The sequence below is a fragment of the Micropterus salmoides genome, unplaced genomic scaffold, assembly GCF_014851395.1.
Source record: "Micropterus salmoides isolate LMB-PRFRI ecotype aquatic unplaced genomic scaffold, ASM1485139v1 Ms_hic_scaffold_15, whole genome shotgun sequence".
In the NCBI taxonomy this organism is placed as follows: domain Eukaryota; kingdom Metazoa; phylum Chordata; class Actinopteri; order Centrarchiformes; family Centrarchidae; genus Micropterus; species Micropterus salmoides.
This window is the reverse complement of record NW_024040596.1, coordinates 13,721,917-13,742,067: the sequence shown is the minus strand read 5'-3', so window position 1 is coordinate 13,742,067 and position 20,151 is coordinate 13,721,917. Positions and strand designations below refer to the sequence as shown.

The 20,151-nt window shown below is 40.0% G+C and overlaps 1 protein-coding gene across 1 annotated transcript in view; it reads left to right on the top strand.

Annotated features, from left to right (window-relative positions):
- The window catches only part of LOC119904056 (potassium voltage-gated channel subfamily H member 7-like), a 40,426-nt gene extending 20,619 nt beyond the window's left edge, over positions 1-19,807 (top strand). Inside the window, exons 6-16 of the mRNA XM_038720440.1 lie at positions 1,141-1,566; positions 5,532-5,931; positions 6,183-6,382; positions 6,544-6,546; positions 7,525-7,777; positions 10,250-10,455; positions 10,660-10,747; positions 10,904-11,065; positions 13,229-13,385; positions 16,724-16,904; positions 17,475-19,807. Coding sequence (XP_038576368.1) covers positions 1,141-1,566; positions 5,532-5,931; positions 6,183-6,382; positions 6,544-6,546; positions 7,525-7,777; positions 10,250-10,455; positions 10,660-10,747; positions 10,904-11,065; positions 13,229-13,385; positions 16,724-16,904; positions 17,475-17,777 — 2,379 coding nt within the window. The 3' untranslated portion in view covers positions 17,778-19,807. The remainder of the gene's footprint in view (positions 1-1,140; positions 1,567-5,531; positions 5,932-6,182; positions 6,383-6,543; positions 6,547-7,524; positions 7,778-10,249; positions 10,456-10,659; positions 10,748-10,903; positions 11,066-13,228; positions 13,386-16,723; positions 16,905-17,474) is intronic.
- Positions 19,808-20,151: the final 344 nt, after the last annotated feature.

The following is a 20,151-nucleotide window of genomic DNA, read 5'->3' as shown; positions in this document are numbered from 1 at the left end:
TTGATAACAGCACAGATGATGCCAGCTAAGAGTGCATGCATTTGTTGCGGTTTTAATAAATGAATACCTTTGTTTCATCTGATAACATTAAATAGAAAGCCAAAATACCCAAGCCTATATCTTTGGGATAACTTGAATCATTCTGACAAATAGCATGCACAGCACATTAGAAAACTGTGTGTAGGTCATAGAAAAACAAAACTGCCACTTCTTCCGAGGAATTTAATGCACAATAGAGGCCCAGCAACTTTATATTTAAACTTCTGAATGAAGACAAACCTTCATGATTAAATGCTGTCCCTCCCTGCTGACTTTAGTTTAGAGTTTGGAGACACCACTGAGATGTAAACACTGCATCTACTACCTGACTGCTACCATGGGGAAATCTATAATTCATGTGTTGAAGATAGGAGAATGTGCTGAAATGGATAGAGACCCGTTGCCCTCATCCTCACTCCTGCACTATTTTCTGCCATAAGTGAGCCCTCTCTCTTTGTCTGCCACTGCTTATTAAGCCAAAAACAGGGGACAGCTTGGCCTTCCTGAGCACACTGAATAATTTACCATCCAGCCATTCATATGGGGGAATAAAAGCAACGTTTGCTTACACAAAATTCATACAGCTTTTGTCCTCTGTGTCATCTGTACATTGACATGCTTACAGTTTTCACCAAGAGTACAGAATGTACCTCTTGCAAATGCAGAACAAGTTAGACAGTCACATTATTCATAGTGCAGGACATACTTGTCTTAGAAGAGAGGCTGCCTTTACCTAATACTGTTTGACTGCTGAGCACTTACCTTGGTGTGTCACAGCTACTGTCAAATCAGTCCTTCAAATCATTCTGTGAGCTGGCTAAATTACCTCAATAATTATCATAAGAACTATGTGCTCAAGCTTTCTTTGATCAATTTGTCCGATGGATGAACAACAAACTGATTGTTTTACTGTACACTATCAACATAAATTTAGACAGGTGACAGAGTAAAAAATGTGTCATATTTTCAGTAATCCTATTCAACTAAGAGGTTGACCCACATTAAAATTAAGTGGAATTTCCTGACAAATGATCAAAGTGGAGTGGTGTAATCAGGTGGTTTCCCCCCACCTGTTCTGAACCTCTTTTGCTACTCCTCTAGGTCCTGTCACTTGGAGCTGATGTGTTACCAGAGTACAAACTCCAGACAGCCCGCATTGACAAGTTCACCATCTTACACTACAGCCCCTTCAAAGCTGTGTGGGACTGGCTGATCCTGCTGCTGGTCATCTACACAGCAATCCTCACTCCCTACTCTGCTGCTTTCCTTCTCAATGACCAAGGGGAGCAGAAGAGGCGTGAATGTGGATACTCCTGCAACCCTCTTAATGTAGTGGATTTAATTGTGGACATCATGTTCATCATTGACATCCTTATAAACTTCAGGACCACTTACGTAAACCAGAACGAAGAGGTGGTCAGCGATCCAGCTAAAATAGCAATCCATTACTTTAAAGGCTGGTTCCTTATAGACATGGTGGCAGCAATCCCCTTTGACCTTCTTATCTTTGGCTCAGGATCAGATGAGGTATGTTATCTTTAATGCATATATTTATTACCTGTTAATTTTTTTTCTCCCAGGGAGCTTTACTCCGACCACGCATGCGCTGTTATCCAGACTTGTGCCCCTGGGCTACTACTTAAAGCCTGAATCTTTCTGTCTCGGCTCTGAAAGGATTACTTTAAATTGCATGTTTTTTTTTCCATTTTTTTTCACTCATTTTTTTTTTTGAATGGTCCTCATTCTAGAATCCATTTACACGGATTAATGGCTTACCAAATGGCAATCAATGATGCATTTATGTGAGGAGCAGGCCAACAGGGCTGTGTGCACAGCTTACATGCAGATGTGAGATGGCCATTGGTAGGCTGCCTGCCAGGCCTGCTGGCTTGTTTGGTGGTAGGATATGTCCCCTCAGGCTCTGGATCCACTTCAGTGCTTTATCGTGCTTTGTAGGCACTCCATTACACCAGAAAAGCTCCTGATTATAAACCATAATCATCTTTTTCACCACTGCTGCTGCTGTGCTGCTACTGCTGAGTCAGTTCAGTAAATGACAACAAATGAAAAAGAAAATCTCTCACAACAGTGTAGCAAACAAATCACAAAACAGTCCTGGCAAATTTGCACAATAGGTAGTAAGTAAAAAAAAATACATTTTGCCTCAGCCTCAAATCAATACCATGATTATATAATACAATACAACCATATTTAACTATTAACTTGATTTTGATTTAAAAAATGAACTGAAGGGAACTGATTGTTTCCCGCTCACATACTGTGATAATGTGCTGATACATTGCTTGCATTTGTAGCTTTCCAGATTTGTGTTTCAGACCGAACACACAAAGTCCCGCTCCGCTGCATTCTCATTCAGAAAATAAAAGCAACCAAGACAGTGGCAGATGGTTTTCACAAGGCTCATTTAATTTAGCAGCTTAATAAGACGGTTTTAACCTACAAGCGCTTAAGTGAACCTTTTGATTAGAGCGGGGAATATATTTGAAATAGATTTCAATCAATGTCTTGTTGCTTTCAAAACAACTTGCCACAAGATTGAACATACTGTGAGAGGAATTATGCAAGATTCGCACCATGAAGGTTGTTTTTAATAATAATTATTATTATAGAAATAGAAATAGAATAAAAGTGAAATAGAATAAGATTTATTTCAAGCTGTTTCACTGTGAATGCAGTGGAAAATAAATTGAGTGCTTTGTCCCAATTTGAACTCCCTAAATGTTGTCTCCAATCAAGAGGAATAGTGTGTGTGGAGGGTGGGGGGTTGGGCATAGTGCTGAGCAGCTGTGTTATGCAATTGCTTGTGCAGGTACATTTAAGCCTTAATTGAACTTTCATTAGATTGTAGAGTGCAGTGTGCTTGTAGGTTTAACTGACTAGATATTAAAGGCCAAATGTTAGGTTTTGTTTATAATATTTCATGTTCATGTATTTAAATTTTAAATAAATGTTTTTCTGGTGTTATTAGATTTCAGTGTAGGCCTTTAAATTCAGATTAAGCCCTAACATACTGACAGACAAAAGTACTCTACAGCGACACCATCAGAGTTTCCAAAATGCAAATCCTACACAGAAAGGCCCCAATTAAACAATGGACTCAAACCATACTTTTTATTGCAACAGTGCCAGCCACAACAAAGCAAGTTTCCATGCAAAAACAGTTCAAGTTAAGTTAAAATAAAGATAATTTTTTGTAGTTACACTTACAAAATGGTGTGGTAAGTGAGCTTAGAACAGATATTCAACAGTTTTGGCATCAGCAAAACAAACTCTAGTCCGATCAAGTTCACAGTAACATTAGCAAAGAATTCTGGTCAATTCTTACATTTATAGTATTGTTCAAACCCATTCAGGCAGCCAGCTCATAAAATGTATGTGCCAGTACCGAAGCAATAGGAAGTCTGTTTTCTTAAAATAGCCACTAGAGGACAGAACCATAGAAAAATCCAGACAGTGGATAAGAGTAACTTTTTTCCATAGGAACCTTATTATATTAAGTAAATTACAGTCATACCGTTACTGTACTGTACATAACACAACTGTTTTGGAGGAAAAGTTATTTTGCCAATTGTAGTGATCAAGCCATTAAAGCTTAAAGCTGAGGTAGGCAATTTATTTCACAGGCTTTTTTGTTGAAATTCACTTTTTATCACAACAGCAATTAAATAAGCGAACGCTCTGACGCAAAAAAGACAAAAATACAGTATATTTGGCTTTCACGGGACTGTAATAAGCACAGTCAGTCATTTCATTCGGACTGGCCTACCTGCCTGCCTGCCTACCCGCACTCTGCCTGTGCACTCACGGCACATGGAAATGTATTTTGGGGGAGTCGCTTTGGAGGGAACGTAAAGGGAGAGGGTGGGATTTATTTTCGGTTGGATACTATCAAAATCTAGCTGTCTCTTGCTAGTTTCTCCAATGTTGACTACTCCAGCTTTAAGGGAAAGTATGTAGTCATGGCTGAATAATAAAAATGTCACAGTGTTTAGTACAAGATAGGATGCAAACCAAAACCTCTCATGCCAAATGCAAATAATTCACTCACCAAAGGAGAGATTGTCCTACAACTGGGCATAAACATATTACAATAGAGAATCATTGAGGCCTCCAAAACCACAATGAATCTTCTTGCAGAAAGCTCACAGTAAAGTCAGATATTCCATACATTATACTAAAAAAAAAGCTTGCTTTCTATCAGGTTTTACTGGCTCTGCTTATGGCACCATTTTCACCGCAAGATATAGGGTCAAGATTATAAAGATCTAAACCATACTAAAGACAGAAACTTAGAAATAGAATGAGGAGAAATGAGGAAAAGTCAAGTAGGTTTTGTTTTTATGTCTCTTAAGGAAACAAAGATTAAATACAATCCTAACGGAGGGGTTAGGAAGGAGAGTCTCATTCATGCGCAGACATTAACTTCATTTTCAAAGGTCATTCAGTAATTGTCAGGTAGATAAATGGCCATGCTAATCAGAATGGGGGTTAGTATTGTTAAAAACCTTTCTTGATGGCATAGAAGCACAAATAAACTCCCAGGGACCCTCTGAGTGAGTGTTACTGCCTGTTCAGTGTTGAATAAATGAGGATTTATTTGTGGTGTCTTCACTTCTGTGTCCATTTGCCTTTGACCAAAGAACTGTGGGAGAGTTGCCACAACAGAGCCTTTGCCTTTTTTCCCTGTTAAGGAAATTCATGACCTCAGTTTGTCAACTGACTCTCATGATTTGTCACAGCTTTAGATTGTATTAAAGAAGTGGACGTAGCCACCATGACATCACCCATTGGTTTGTTGACTACCATTTTGAAGACTTGAGTTTGGCATTTTAACTATATTTGGATGAGAGAGTGGAGCTAGCTAACTAGGTTAGTAAGGTGCATCCGTAATTCCCGTTAACTGTGATATTATTTGGGATGCAAATTTTGGCCAGCGATAAACAGGCTTAAAACAAAAAGTACTTAGTTGAAAAACACTAACAGCACTCCAAAACTAGTTAAACGTACACAGTGCAGTGGATACAAAATGGGACCATAATTTACTAAATAAACATCATGGTGTATTGAAGAAGCCTTGAAACTAGAGATTGAAACTATAAACTTGTTTTTGTTAGTATAAACTAGTGTTTGTTAGTGTTTGCTGAGGTAATAAATCAAGTGAGAAGTAGGGTCATTTTGTCATTGACAAAAATGCAATTGGACTTCTTTTTTGCAACCGGTGGAATCGCCCCCTGCTGGCCATTAGAAAGAATGCCGGTTAAAGGCACCTTCGCATTAGCTTCACTGCTTGGTAGATTTAAAATAAATAAGATCTTTTCTTCATGACAGAATTGCATGTAAAATGTCAAATACTGAAATTATGTACATGTTATCATATTATAATACCCTAAAAGTATTGTTAGTGTGACAAATTAACATTCAAACTACTGTTGCTATTACTAATAAAATGCTCTACTGTACATTTTGTTTAGACTACCACTCTAATTGGCCTGCTGAAGACTGCTAGGCTTCTGCGATTGGTGCGTGTAGCCAGGAAGCTGGACCGCTACTCTGAATATGGTGCTGCAGTCCTTATGCTGCTCATGTGCATCTTCGCCCTCATTGCCCACTGGCTAGCCTGTATATGGTATGCCATTGGCAACGTCGAGAAGCCCTACCTGGAGCACAAGATTGGCTGGCTAGACAATCTGGGCGTGTCCATAGGAAAGAGATACAACTACAGCGATCCTAGCTCTGGTCCCTCTATTAAGGACAAGTATGTCACAGCACTTTACTTCACCTTCAGCAGTCTGACTAGTGTGGGCTTTGGAAATGTTTCTCCAAACACCAACTCAGAGAAGATCTTTTCCATCTGTGTCATGTTGATTGGCTGTGAGTATTTTATTGTCTTTTTTATTTTCTTTCAGCATTCTTTTATTCTGCCTTTATCTGGCAAGCACTTGAAATGGTTTAAGGCATAAACTTCTTTTGATCAGATCCTAGACAATACATTGTCTGTGTTTATGGCAGCGTTTGTTCACATTAATTCAAGTTAACAGTGTGCCTCTGTGGGTAAAGGCAAGAAACACACAAAGCAGTCTGTAGAGTGTTACCTCATTTATCGACCATTGTCTGTATTTCAGCGCTCATGTATGCCAGTATTTTTGGGAACGTCTCTGCAATCATCCAGAGGTTGTACTCGGGTACGGCCCGCTATCATGCACAAATGTTACGAGTCAAGGAGTTCATACGCTTTCACCAGATTCCCAACCCACTGAGACAGAGACTGGAGGAGTACTTCCAACACTCCTGGGCCTACACCAATGGCATTGATATGAACACGGTAAATAAAAGAAGATCACCACACGGCATAGGATACCTCACAAAATTAACTGATCTCATTGAATGATCATAGCAATACTGCAAATACTGATTCTAAAAAGTGCTTTCCTTTCTCTTGTCTGCTTTTCATGTGGATTAACATCTCTACATCGGTAAGAGCAGGAGGTACATATTTTTTATTTCTTTGTCATTTTCATGGCTAAATGTATCACTGTTTCAGAACTGTTAAAATAGCATCATCCAGACAGTGTCAGTAGTCAACATTTCCATCACTTATGCATGATCTCTTTGTGAATCCATCTCATTGTCATGACATCGTTACATATCTTAAAGCAAAGATAATTAATATTTAATTAATTATACTATTTAGATTTTAACAGTGCAAGATGCACGATTATGTTTCATTACCACGTAATTTTATGGAGTATGGTAGAATCTCTCTCTCATTTTCCCAACAAATGTTTTGGCATTTAACGCAAGATTAAATGTGTACTTATTAATTCAAGCATTACATTCCCATAAATTAGCTTCTCATCCAACGCTGGGATTTATGGATCCACATTCTTGTTTTAATTTGCAGTAATCGTTTAATCATAGAATGTTGTAACCATGTAATATATGATAAACACTATAAAGGAGCAGGGTAAAGCATAAAAGTTGTGATTATTAAATGTGGTTAATGGTCAGATAAGTCCGATATTATGTGTTACCAGTTCAAGAAAAGAAAGAGACAAAGCCAAAACTGAGCAGGCTTCGTGTACATTAATCCAAGTTAAGATTTGTTATGGAAATCCTACAAAATAAGCAATTGTTACATCTTAATATAATTCATAGGAATGCGTGTTAATTTGGAAACATCATAGTGTCTGCCATATTGCATTTGATCTTTTTCCTACGATGTATATGCAACCGACTGTAGTTAATGGGTCTATGACTCTATAAAACATTGTTTTCATCCCATATCCTCATCTCTGTGCAATTGTCAACCTTAATTACAGTTTCTTTTAATAAAAGTGCATTCATCTCAACACATTTGCTGCTCACAGCTTCCCCTGGGTCGCAGACCAATTCTAAATGCGTCTCTTTGAGGATTTCAAACGAATATTTTGTGCATTTTACTCACGGATTTTCTCTGCATCACAGGTGTTAAAAGGTTTTCCTGAGTGCCTGCAGGCGGATATCTGCCTTCACCTCAACAAGAATCTACTTACCAACTGCAAAGCGTTCCAAGGAGCCACCAAAGGCTGCCTGAGGGCCTTGGCCATGCACTTCAAAACCACTCATGCTCCTCCTGGAGACACTCTGGTCCACAGTGGTGATGTGCTCACCGCTCTCTACTTTCTGTCCCGCGGCTCTATTGAGATCCTGAAAGATGACATTGTGGTAGCCATCCTCGGTAAATACAATCCCTTGTTGATTATGGGAAGTATAATAATGGGTAGCCTAGAGAGTGGGTGCTAAATGACTGCAATGAGACACTGTTATGTATGTTCTATGAAAGCTGAAATTGTTATTGGTGGATGAGTGTTTTTTATCTTCTTTGAGCCAAGATATTTTTTTGTTTGCCTGTGTCCATCATCAGTATCATGGATGAGGTAGCAGTTTCTATTGTATGCCACCTATCACAAGAGGTGTAAAAACTGTAAAAGTCATCTCCCTGTTGTATAGAAGATCTCTCAGCAGCTTGTGTGTTGAATATCAGCATCAAATCCGTTGAGACAAAGACATAACATGTATGCTGCTGCTTTTGGTTCTGCTCTTATAAAAGGGAAGGGTGGTTCAATTGTAGTCTGACCTCAGTGTTTTGTGAGTTTGCATGAGCAAATATATGACTTTGCTTTTTGTTTATAGTCAAAGAGGAAGTGTGTACAAAAAGGTCACGCTAATATATCAATATGTGTATTCAAAGCACATGGGTTTTATTGGAAGAATTGATTTGAAATTACCACGTTCACTTTTTGCACAAAAATGAAAGTATGCTTTCTAGGATGTCAGAAAATTACAGAATGTGCCTTTGGTTGCACATGGGTTTCCACCTTTGATTTTTTGTGAAGTGTATTAATTATGTAGTTTGTTCTGATTGATTGAAATATTTGAATTATTGATGGCATTAACCTCCCACTCTGCCCAGAATGTTGATATTTTCAAATATGTGGAGATGCTGCTCAGAGCTGTCAAAGCTGAGGAAAGGATAGGCAGTGCATCCCTATGGGCACATATTATTTTAACACAGTAATACTTACAATGAAGCTCAGCATGACTTGTGTGCATATCAAAGAATTAACTGTTAAAATGTGAATAATTTTCAAGTCACACGGCAGCTAAACCACATCGTGTTCACACATTTTGACAAGAATGGCAAGGTGTGCCTGCCGTCACCCATTTTTTTGTCCTCTGGGCAATAGGGCTGTTCATGTGGCAGGTTTGAGACTCTGACATTTCTATTAAGTGGCTCCATGAAATGAAATGCTATTTGGCAATTTCACAGAACACGGTGAAATAGCTGTCACTTTCTTGACAGCACAGGGAAATGAGTTAAAACTGCAAAACAGTGATTATAAAAAAAGGACAATAAAAGACTAAACTGTCTAAAACGATTGCTCGAAATTTTAAACAATATTTTGCCATAGTAATTATACTGATACTGAATACTCATCTTCTTGTAAGATTAATGAATATTTATCTTTTTTTCTGGTGAACCACAGCCAGGTGCTACAGGCCAGGCCCGGATTAAACTTGCGATTATTCCTAAGATGAATGCTCTCCAAAGCTGCACCTGACAGAATGGGGTTTAAGCTTAGCAAAAGCTGCTGCATCACACAAAACCTATTATTAACAAACACATAGGAAAAGTCACTGATCCCATATATCAACCCGTATATATTTGATTCAAACATAATGCTCCATCAGCACCATTTTGCTCCAATTTGTTTGTGAGAAGCTGTATGTTTCTTAGCATGTTATCACCTACGAAACTGCCCCAGCCTCTAAAAAGGTAGCAGTCAGCCGATAGGGCTAAAGCATTTTTCCTCTTGTAATGATATTGAGTCCAACAAGGCTGCTAGCATTGTTCCACTAGTGAGTGAATTTGTCTCTTACACCGCCATCCAGGCTAATGACTATCTAAATCCTTGTGCTGAGAGCTGTATGTGGGGGAGAAATACACCACTCTGTGTAAGGCTGTACTCTGTGGTAGAAAGGTGTCCATTTGCATGCTGTGAAAGGCACACTGGCAGCCAACATATCATATCTCTTTCTCCTGAACCCCTGCTTACAGTGTTGGCATTTAGTGAACCCCGGGACCAACAAAGGGATTTTTCATCATGGCCTTTAAACCAAACCTCCAGCCCTCTGCAAAATGGACACTCATTTTAGCAGAGGAAACTCTTTTATTCCCCAGTTTCGAAACTAAGCCCAAGTTAGATTTAATTACTACCTAGACGTTTGCTGACGAACTGGATTCATTATGTGATAGCCATTATCAACACAAATTTCTTCTTTGAAGTAAGTGTGTCAATCACAATCAAACCCTCCTTTCCCTCCACATCAAAGTTGCTTCAAGTTAGGAGTTATTCCTCAGCGTAAATAATGGATCAAAGATGGAAAAACAACTGATGCACAGGCCTTGGGAGATCATCCACACAGAGAGGGAGGGCTGTTAGATTTTTATTATCCGCAAAAACAAACATGCTGGGTGCACTTTAGTGAGAGAGCCTGAGGAATAGCGAGATAAGTCCCTATAGAAAACATGACACAAATGAATCTCTGTAATGAGCAGGACTTCTTGTAGAAGCAACTAAAGCTAAGACTTCCCTATCCCAGTGAACCTTACAAGAAGATGTTTTGTCTCTGTGTGTGTTGATACCAGGAAAAAATGACATCTTTGGAGAAATGATCCATGTGTTGGCCAAGCCTGGAAAGTCCAATGCTGATGTTCGAGCTCTAAGTTACTGTGACCTGAGCACCATTCAGAGAGAAGACCTCCTGGAGGTGTTAGACATGTACCCAGAGTTCGCTGACTGCTTCTTCAACAACCTGGAGCTTACCTTCAACCTTAGAGATGAGTCTGCAAAGGTAGATGACATTACGCTGGTGTTATGGGACCTATATGTTAAATTGATGGTGTTTAACAAGTATTCACATTGTCATGACTATGGACTTTTAACAATGATACTTAAAATTAAATTAGATTTTATCAACATTCTAGCAATTCAAATTTAATAAATATTGACCACTAAATGCATTAATGAATAGATTCCAATGCTCACATTGTTGCAGCCCTCAAGTTCCCAAGGCTGTGATTCAGATGGCGAGGGCACTAAGAGCATTAAAAGAAGGATATCCTTCACACCAGATCTATCTGAAGGTAAGTAGAAACTAATCTGCACAGGTCCAGTAGAGCCTCTTTTAGCTTGATTTGTGGTTGCAAATTTGTTGAGTGGAAGCTCCCTGAGAACACGTATTCCATACGGAATACAGTACAGTGTTATTCCTTTAACACCTGTTCATTGCCATTCTACAGGTGGAAACAAGGAAGTGGTTAAAGACTTGGGGAGGGAGAGGGAGTCTAACTCGTGCCTAAAAAGATGTTCAGAAGTCCTGGGTCCCTCTCCACCCAGTGCCGCCGTCCAGGACTCAAATCTTATTGTCAGAGACAGCTTGGAGAGAAGACAATCTTTAGAAGGTAATTTAGATTTAACTCAGGGTGCGATTTGCCAGGGGGATGCGTGAGATTTCCCCCTTTCTGGTGGGGAGAAAATTTATCCCCCCCTCAGAGTGATCAGTGCTACTTCACTAGTGATACAACTGATAACAAAACACACGTTTGGGATCAATCCGTAGTTTTGTTAGGGTTAATATTATTTTTAAATACTATGATGTAGCTGCCTGTCTCTGTCGAGGGGAAGGCAGCCGATAATATTGAAGCTGCAAGACACATCAAAATCTGATGATCTGTTTTTCTGATGACAAGCTGCCCAGTTTCTCTGTAACATCAGTGAACATGCTCAAACACACAGCTACAGGGTCTCACTTAACGACACTCTTGAAAGTGACGGTTTTTAAATCAGTCTCTCTCCCCTTACCCAATCACTGCACTTCAGAGTTAAATACAGCATGCATCTGTCTTTTCTGCGTTTTCACTTCAACTCTGCATCGCAATGTAATGTTACATTGGCTATTTATTTTTTTTATAATAAAAGGGAAAAACTTTTTAAACTTTCCGATCAATCCAGTTTTTTACACAAATCGCACCCTGGTTTCACTGATGAATTATTAGTGTTATGTGAACATAATGGTTATTGTTTTGACAAAAAGTTTGTGTTGTAAGGGGTTCCTATGCAGTATAGAGCAACATAATTAGCAGCACTGGGAGTGGGGAATCATGTCCTTTGTATTTACAGTAGGAACGTCTGTTAGATGTTTCTGTGAACATGAAAGGGGTTGAGATATTCCCAGGCTTCCAATGCTGGTTTGAGTAATATATCTGTGTGTTTAAAGGCTTATCTTACGTCAAAACACTGCACAGGAGCTTATAATACTCTGAGGCAGGATTTCACAATTCTGGACAGTTATAACAGTGACAATTATTTTATACCCGTCTCAACAATGAATTTAAATGATAGAGTAAGTACTCAACCAGGAAAGTGAGCTAGCAAATATTTGATTAGCCAACGCAGCGGTCTTATTGAAATGAATGAGAAGGCTGCACTTTCAACATATTGCCAAGACAGTCTTTGGAGTGACAAGTACCAGAGTACTGGGACATTAGCCATTCCAAATTAGGGAGAAGAGGAAACATGCAATCACACTGATAGCTTAATATGATCATTTTCCAATTATTGTACATAGTCAAGAAAAGCGAATATTACAAGATTCACAGAGGCAGTTTTATTGCATGACCATTGCCATGCATAGCTTCTTATTTCACCACTGCTCATGCTTTTGTGTCCACACTTGTCCATAACAGCAACAGCCAATCCACTGTCCTATTTTTATACAATAGAGACACAACTATAACGCAGGCATGCGCTTGTAAGAGAGGTGTGATTCAACTCTCAAAAACACTGCAATTTCTGAGGTTGTTGTTGTGGGAGATTCAGGTGTCCAATATTCACACCTGTATAACGGGGCCAAGCTTTTACAGACATACAATAATTAATAGTGTCTCTTACTAAACCAGTATTCTTGATATTGATTTGCAGCCTCATTCAGAAGTCGAAAGTTCACATTTGTCTGAGGAGAATCAGAGATCTAAAATGATTACAGTAACCTGATATAGAAATTGCAGAATTCTGTATGCGCATAGCACATCCCAAGACTGAAAAGACATTTAGTTCAAAACAGACAGTTTGGCACATGGAGAAAAATTAGCTCTTGTTAATCTCTACTGCTGGAAGGATACAGAAAATAAGGTCACATGAGGGCAAAGGTAAGTGCCATCCATGGTAAACACACACAACATCCAACAAGGATCCTCATATCTGTCCGGCTCATAATGGTAGTTCAAAGCCACCTGCCCGGACTGCTGCACCAGATAGTGTAATCACAGAACTAACCATCTCTGTGTTTAAAATCACAAAAGAGGCTCAGCACATATCACTGGACTGCAAGCTGAATACTAGCAGGTGCCCAGCAGAGATAACAGGGTTAGTTTGCTCCTGAAAAACATTGCATCAACAATACTCCCTGTACAAGGGCTTGATAAATTACAACATGATACCTTATATTAATTACATTCTATTTTAGTGTGTGTGTGTGTGTGGGGGGGGGGGGGGTTATTCAATGATGATGTTGTTCTGACCCACATGTGAGGATGTAAAGTATGAGTGTTGGTTTGGCTCTACAGATCTGTGCTGTGATAAATGGGCCTGTAAGAAGCCTACGGACTTCCTGGATGAGTCAGCACAGTTCCAGGACCTGAGGGAGGAAGATAATTCTGCCAGCGAAATCACGTATGGAGAGGTGGAACAACGCTTAGGTCAGCTTCAGCAGCACTTAAACAGGTAAATGTTTTTACAGTCAGCATACAGATGGTGGTTGATCCTCATTTAACCATCATGAATTATGAATTACCCCAGAATGTGAAGCCCACTGAAGCCCACTCGCTATACTTGCTGTTAGGGCATAGTGCAACAGTTCACCAGACCTGTATCAAATAATAATAGATTTCATCTTCATCAGGATAATTGTAACTAAAATGGATAAAGAAGAGCCGCCTGTTTACACATAAATACATCAGTAATAATAATACAATAACATAGTAATTATTTAACACAGGGGCCATTTCATTGCAAGTACTTTTACTTTGGGCATTTTATTTACATTTACACTTACAGTATTTGTACATTATTGTATTTCTATTTCATTTAAGTAAATGATCTAAATGATTATTCCACTACTGTTAATATGACATAGTAGCCTACTGGTGGGAAATGAGCTGAAACTTTGACTCGTTTTTTCCTCATTAAGCTTTAAACTCCACATAACACATTATTGTTTTATTGCCCAGCCCTAGACTTGGGTATACACGATACACCTGGATTTTGTATATATGTCTTGTAAATTACAGGAGGAGCCTATGAGGAGCAGTATGAGGAGCTGAATACCCTGTTGTGCCAGACAGATTGTGCTTCAACAAATGAGTTTTAATTTAGTACTTTGTCGTCTTTATTATTTATTTAATTACTTGTGTATTATTTTGTCACCAGGCCGGACAGGGGGGCAGAAATGGGGGTGGGAGGCACAAACATCACAGAGAAAGGACAGTACCTGCAGGAGAACGGGGAGGGGGTTTGGGGAGAAAAAAGAAAGCCCCGAGACCACATGCCCTGGGGACAGCTACGCCCCACCCCAAGGAGTCATGCGCTTCTGCTGGGGTCTGTTGTGCTTGGACACAGTTCAGTTTGCTTTCGGTTTTAATAATGGAATGTACTGTATGATGGCATATACTATATGCTGCTTCCTATGTGAAGAAATTGGGTCTGCTTCTCCGCAAAATCCATTGGCTTACGTAGGCTGTGACGTTCATGCACGCTTTCGTGGAGTCCGCTAACACCAAAAAACGCCTGGCTTAAGCACAATACTTACTCCAACACAAACATATGGATAAAAAAAAAGGTTTTATGTGCTGAAGCCCCTTTAAGGGGGGCTGTATGTTATGGGGTTAAATTAAATATAAATATATGGTTCCCTCATTGTCCACTTATTTTATACAAAATGGCTATCCCAAATCTGAATTTGAGGTACAAACAAAAACACTATTACTGCTGAGGATTGACATTACAGCAGCTGGTGACCAGACATCCCGAAAAATTTTTGATATTCCCAAATTACGAGCAGTTGTCCAGATTCCTGTCCTGACTGTGCCGAAAATTTAACTAAACATGAGTTTTGACTGTAGTATAATAAAACATTAAATTCTAAAATAAAAATCATTGTGTGATTCCTAGGCTACAGCAGGGACTGCAGTGTGTCTGCACTTTGTTTAAACAGTGTTGTTAAAGCCACAAATTAACGTGCTTGCTCTTTTCCCCTTTTTGTTTTCTAGTATAGATGAAGACAGTGGAAGTTACAGTCACAAGGACAGGGGAAGTGTAGCTGCAGGCAGCCACAGAGGAGAGATCTGACACGTGTGTTGCGTAGACATTTTGACAGGCACCACATTGATGAAATTATTAAATTAAATAAATTGTATGTAAATGATCATGATTTATACACTGTTACATACTCACAGTCATTATGTTTTTGTTTTTCCTAATGACAGACAGGACAAATTTTAGCATTGAGTTTTGTTTTCACATGTTATGGTTTTATTCTTCGATGCCACTGAAAGTAATGGAGGCCACGACCACCCCCAACTCCTCTGTCCTGAATACCACCTATTGTCCTCTGGTCACCCTAACTACTACTGTGTGCACCAAAGTCACAAATGTTCACATTTTACTCATAGTGGCTTTAAGTCTGTGTTTTTAGAGGAATCCAGTTTGGTTGTATTCTGTGGAAGTAGTATAATAAAATAGTGATTGTTCTTATTACTTGTCCTACCATTACATTTTTAGTTGGTGAATTAATGATTACGAAGGGCTTTATTTCTTAAAGTTGTCACCTCCCACACTGCTAAAAGTAAAGCTAGACTGTCACTGCGATCACTGGCAATGTGTCATTCACTTGCCAATGTACTGTACATGAGTAGGTGGAGGAAGGCAGAAGCTGGCAGAAGGTGTTGTCGGAGCCGGAGTGGGTGGCTGGATCTACTGGAAGCAGGATGTACCACTGTAGAACCAGGACATATCAAACTTGAGAATGGATTGGTATAAAATGTTTGTTTGTACGGTTTTGCCGAGTAGAACACTAGAATGTAAAAGTGATGACAGATTAGATAAACAAGATAAACTCACTGTGATTTAAACAATACTGTAAATATGCAAGCACACTACCTTTCCAGAATGAATACATAGCAGTTTAATCTCATAATTATCTTTAGTGGAGAGCCATATTGGCCGTAGTTTTAACAACACACCTGCAGCCAGCAGGCCACCTAAAATAGACACGAATGAACAGCAGGTGGTATTTTTAGCTGGAGGTATCTGAAATACCGGGCTGGCTCGTTTTATCTAGCACATATAAGACATTTTAATCACTGCACTCTACCTGACCTTTTTTCCCTAATGATATCTGGCTGCAGGATGAGCAGCACTTTTCTGTAATTTTGTGTTTTTGTGGCTTTAACTAGTCTGAAAAAGATGTAACGGGGGGAACAATTAGGTTTAGCATTCTCTTTAACAAAGCCATATAAATAGTCAAGAGAAATTCAGTTTGCTGCACCTGTAATGAATGTTTACTGTGCTGCTGCTTTTACTTAATCCCTCATCAGTCATATCCCAGTAAACAAATGCTGCCTCACTACAATAGAGCAGCACAGTAAACCAGGAGCATAAGACTTTTGATAATGTCTATGTATATTAGAAGGAATATGGGTAATTAAAAGGTTATTTCCCCTTACCCCATTTTGCCTGATGCCCTAAATATAGAGCTTGGGTGAAATCTACTCATAATTAGATTAAACACAGTAAACCACAGTAAACGCTGAATTCACACCTCCCACATAAAGCTAATTATCACTTCTACCAGGTGCAGCGTCTTTCGTCTACTACTCTGGCAGAATTTGTTTCCAGGCCTTCATCATCTCTTAATTTGTCCACTGAGGAGCACAGGCTCCATCTAGTGCTCAGTGAAGTACAACTGAGTATGTTTTCAGCCATTATGTGATCAGTCTCAGGCAGTCCCCACCTCTTATCTGCATGTGTGTCTTTCTTACTCTTTTTTTCCTGTTCTATTTGAGGCTGGAGTCTCAGCTGATGTCAGATATTCACACCATCCTGCAGCTGCTGCAAAGACAGCCGACACTGGGACCTCCAGCCTACAGCACTGTGACTGCCAGCCCAGACTATCACAGACCTGCCATGAAGGTTCAGCCAGTTGCTCTGACTGCAAGCCATTTCTTCAGCCATCCAGGAACTCAAGTAAGGAGGGTTTTATGAGTTTTTTGTGAAGCATTGCATTATTTCTAGCGGAACACTGAAGTCAAGCATCAGCTGGCTTCTGCGGTCTCCAATTACATTCTCACCAAGTCATCAGTGATGTTCAAGGAGACAATGAGGTAGTCTATAATCCAGCAAGCCACTGTTTCATAATGCTTTGCTCCCACCTGCTTCACACTGTTAACACTGAATGTTTTGATTGATTGGTTTTGTCTGCCACAGTGTTTGTCAGAACAGTCTGTATAATCACAGGAAAGAATCTGAGCCACTGTCCCCATCTGAATAGTCTGGATGACATATACCTCACCCATATGGGAGTCAATACAGGCTTAAACAAGTTGCATGCTTTAGGCACAGATGCATTTTTATTAGTTTTAATATTACAAAAACTGATTTTACTTAAAACAGGTTACCAAGTTCAAATAACAAATAATATTGAATGAATACAAAATGTCAGATAAATACACCAAATTAAGTTTTGAAGTGAATACAGGTCCATTTACCCCAGTGCGGCCAACTAAGTTGTGCATCTTCTGCCACTCTCCTTGTTAGGTCCCTAACCTCACACTGGCCAGGGCCATTCAGGAATCCAAAGACTCTCTGTCGAGCTTGTCCAATATGAATGCACCCATCGAGGACAGCCTTACATCGTTGCTTGTACAAAGACATACAGAGCCACAGCAACAGCAACAACAGCAGCAGACCGCAGGGCATCAACAGTCTGCATTGATGCTTCTTCCAACTGAAACCTCTTCCACTTCCTCCTCCTCTTCCTCCCCAGCCCCTTCTGACACCAACCTCAACACTACTGGACTCCACAGACCTGTCTCAGACCCAGAGTTTCCAAGGCCATAAACCTTCCAGCTGCACGGTGTTCTAATATCTGGGTTGTAATGCTGTAATTACTAAGTAGCAGCTTTTTTTATCAGCATGCTGGCACAGACATCTGTATTGTTAATTTGCAATGGCTTGATAATAGAAGTAAGATGTTTATTTCATTATGCATGTGGATGAAATACTGTTCGCTGCAATTAACAGTGTGTTAACAAACTGTTTCCTGAGGTTATCAGTGTAATAACAATGGTAAAATATTATAACAGCAGTTCTGTCAACACAGAAGCCCTCTAATGGACACTTTTTTTACAAATTCACTCCCAACCAATCAGGATGAACCTATTCAACCACACGGAGGGTGGCCATATAGGAAGACAGCATATCCTAATTCATTAAAACTACAGCTTCTTAACTAAATTCTACTTAATCGACAGAAACGCTGATTAAATAAAACCGTATGATAGAACTTGAGTTAGCAATACATCACCTAACTTTTGGTTTCACCCAGGCTTTGTACTCTAATGGGCTTTAATGGGCTCTGTACCCCTTCTCACGACTCGGTTGCAACAACACAATTGGTCAACCAGGGCTGGACTGAGTGGGCCACAAGGCTAGAGACAGCCATAATGAAAACCACTGTCAAACTCTTTGTAAATCGGGTCTCAGTACATTTCACTGTCACACAAGCACCAGTGCACCAGTGTAACTACATTCACAACTTCATTCGGAGACCCAGAGAAAAAGGCCTGACAACCTTGACCATCAGGGAGATGTGTCCCTCCCTCCATCATTACTTGCCGACTGACCTACCTCACGCTATGCGGGTCCTAATGTCCAGCAATCCAGGCATCTCACGTGGGTTTCTTCCTGGTGTCAGCTGCAGAGCTGGGATAAGACTGGCTCCCAAACACTAAGACCATAGCCACCACAGCTCACCAAAACTGTGCAGCAGATGGACAATGGCCCAATGCACCGGGAAGTGCATGCACAGTATGACTCAGGCTAACTGCTCCTCAATATCCCCAGGTAACGTACCTGTGTGTGTTGTTGTCTTCTAAGTACTGAGCACAGGCCAAGAGAAAGACAAAAGTAAGTCACCTCGTGGGCAAGGTGACAATTGGAAGCTACCAATACTTCCCTACCAGTACTCTTGTGCAGAAAGCAAGGGAATGGGGCAGTAAAAAGCCACAGACATAGGACAACCCACTCTACATAACAAAGTTTCTGGGGTTCCAGGATAAACTGCCAGGAGATTTCCTGTCCATCGACTGATAGGATTTGCAAATTGTGAAACAGCTATCATCTCTTCGAGTAGCTGAGTATCAACAGAGAGCGGCTACTGTACTACTCACTGGCCCAGAGACAGGCCAACACAATAGATCACTCTGCTTCCTATACTCCAGTCAGTGAAACAAGTAGAGATGGAGCCTGCAACTAAAGACTGTAAATGCTGGCTGGCCCTATGCTGTCACCAAGGTAGTCTGGCAGCTGGTGGACAAAGACTTGTTGTCCAGACAGTTTGCACATGCAACCTGAAACTTGGTAGCAAGAATATGAGTCAAACCAGGACCCTGTGCTGCTTTGTGTCCTCATTGCGATCATACATTCATGAATACCTTGAGCACGAGGAGGGGACTTTGTTACAACAGGAAAATTATGACACTGCCATTCTTCCTCCAGTTGCTGACATCTTTGATTTGCACCTGACTCTGAGGTATTGACAAGGCCATAGGTGGAAACACGTATGGTGAATTTCCTCCGCTGGGACAGAAGTTCTTGTATGACACACCTTCAACAGTCACTGATGAATTTGGTCATTGCTGTTACAGCCTGTGTGAGTCTAAAGCCTGTGTGCGATACTGTACATATACAGACAAACTACATTATGAACAAACTATACAAACTGTTTTCTGCAGCTATTAGTGTAATACAGCATTATCACAAAGGTGTGAGAACAGTTTTCCTTATCCTTAGTTGTATGCCTGTCTTCTCTGAAGTGTGACTCAGGGGTTATGGACATTTGCACTGCAATATACATACAGTATCAAGAATACTGTAGTTTTCTTTAAACAATGTGCATTATTACTGCAGTCACTGACATGCACCTACTGTGCAAAGTTACGCCAACAGAACACACCATACATGCTTGTCTGGGCAGACATCATAACATGCAGATTTAAGAGTATTCTGCTTATCCCAGACAAACAAGTATGATGTAGGTATTTCTACAAGGCAGTGCATGTGTTTATATCTATATATTTACTGTTTTGCACTTCTTATGAGCCCAAAGTAGCACATTACAATATAAAATGATGTCAGGATACTTGTCTCTTTTAGGATGCACGTAGAGGGTGTATTAGGGGAGAGGGATGGGAAGAGGGATTGGGGGAACACA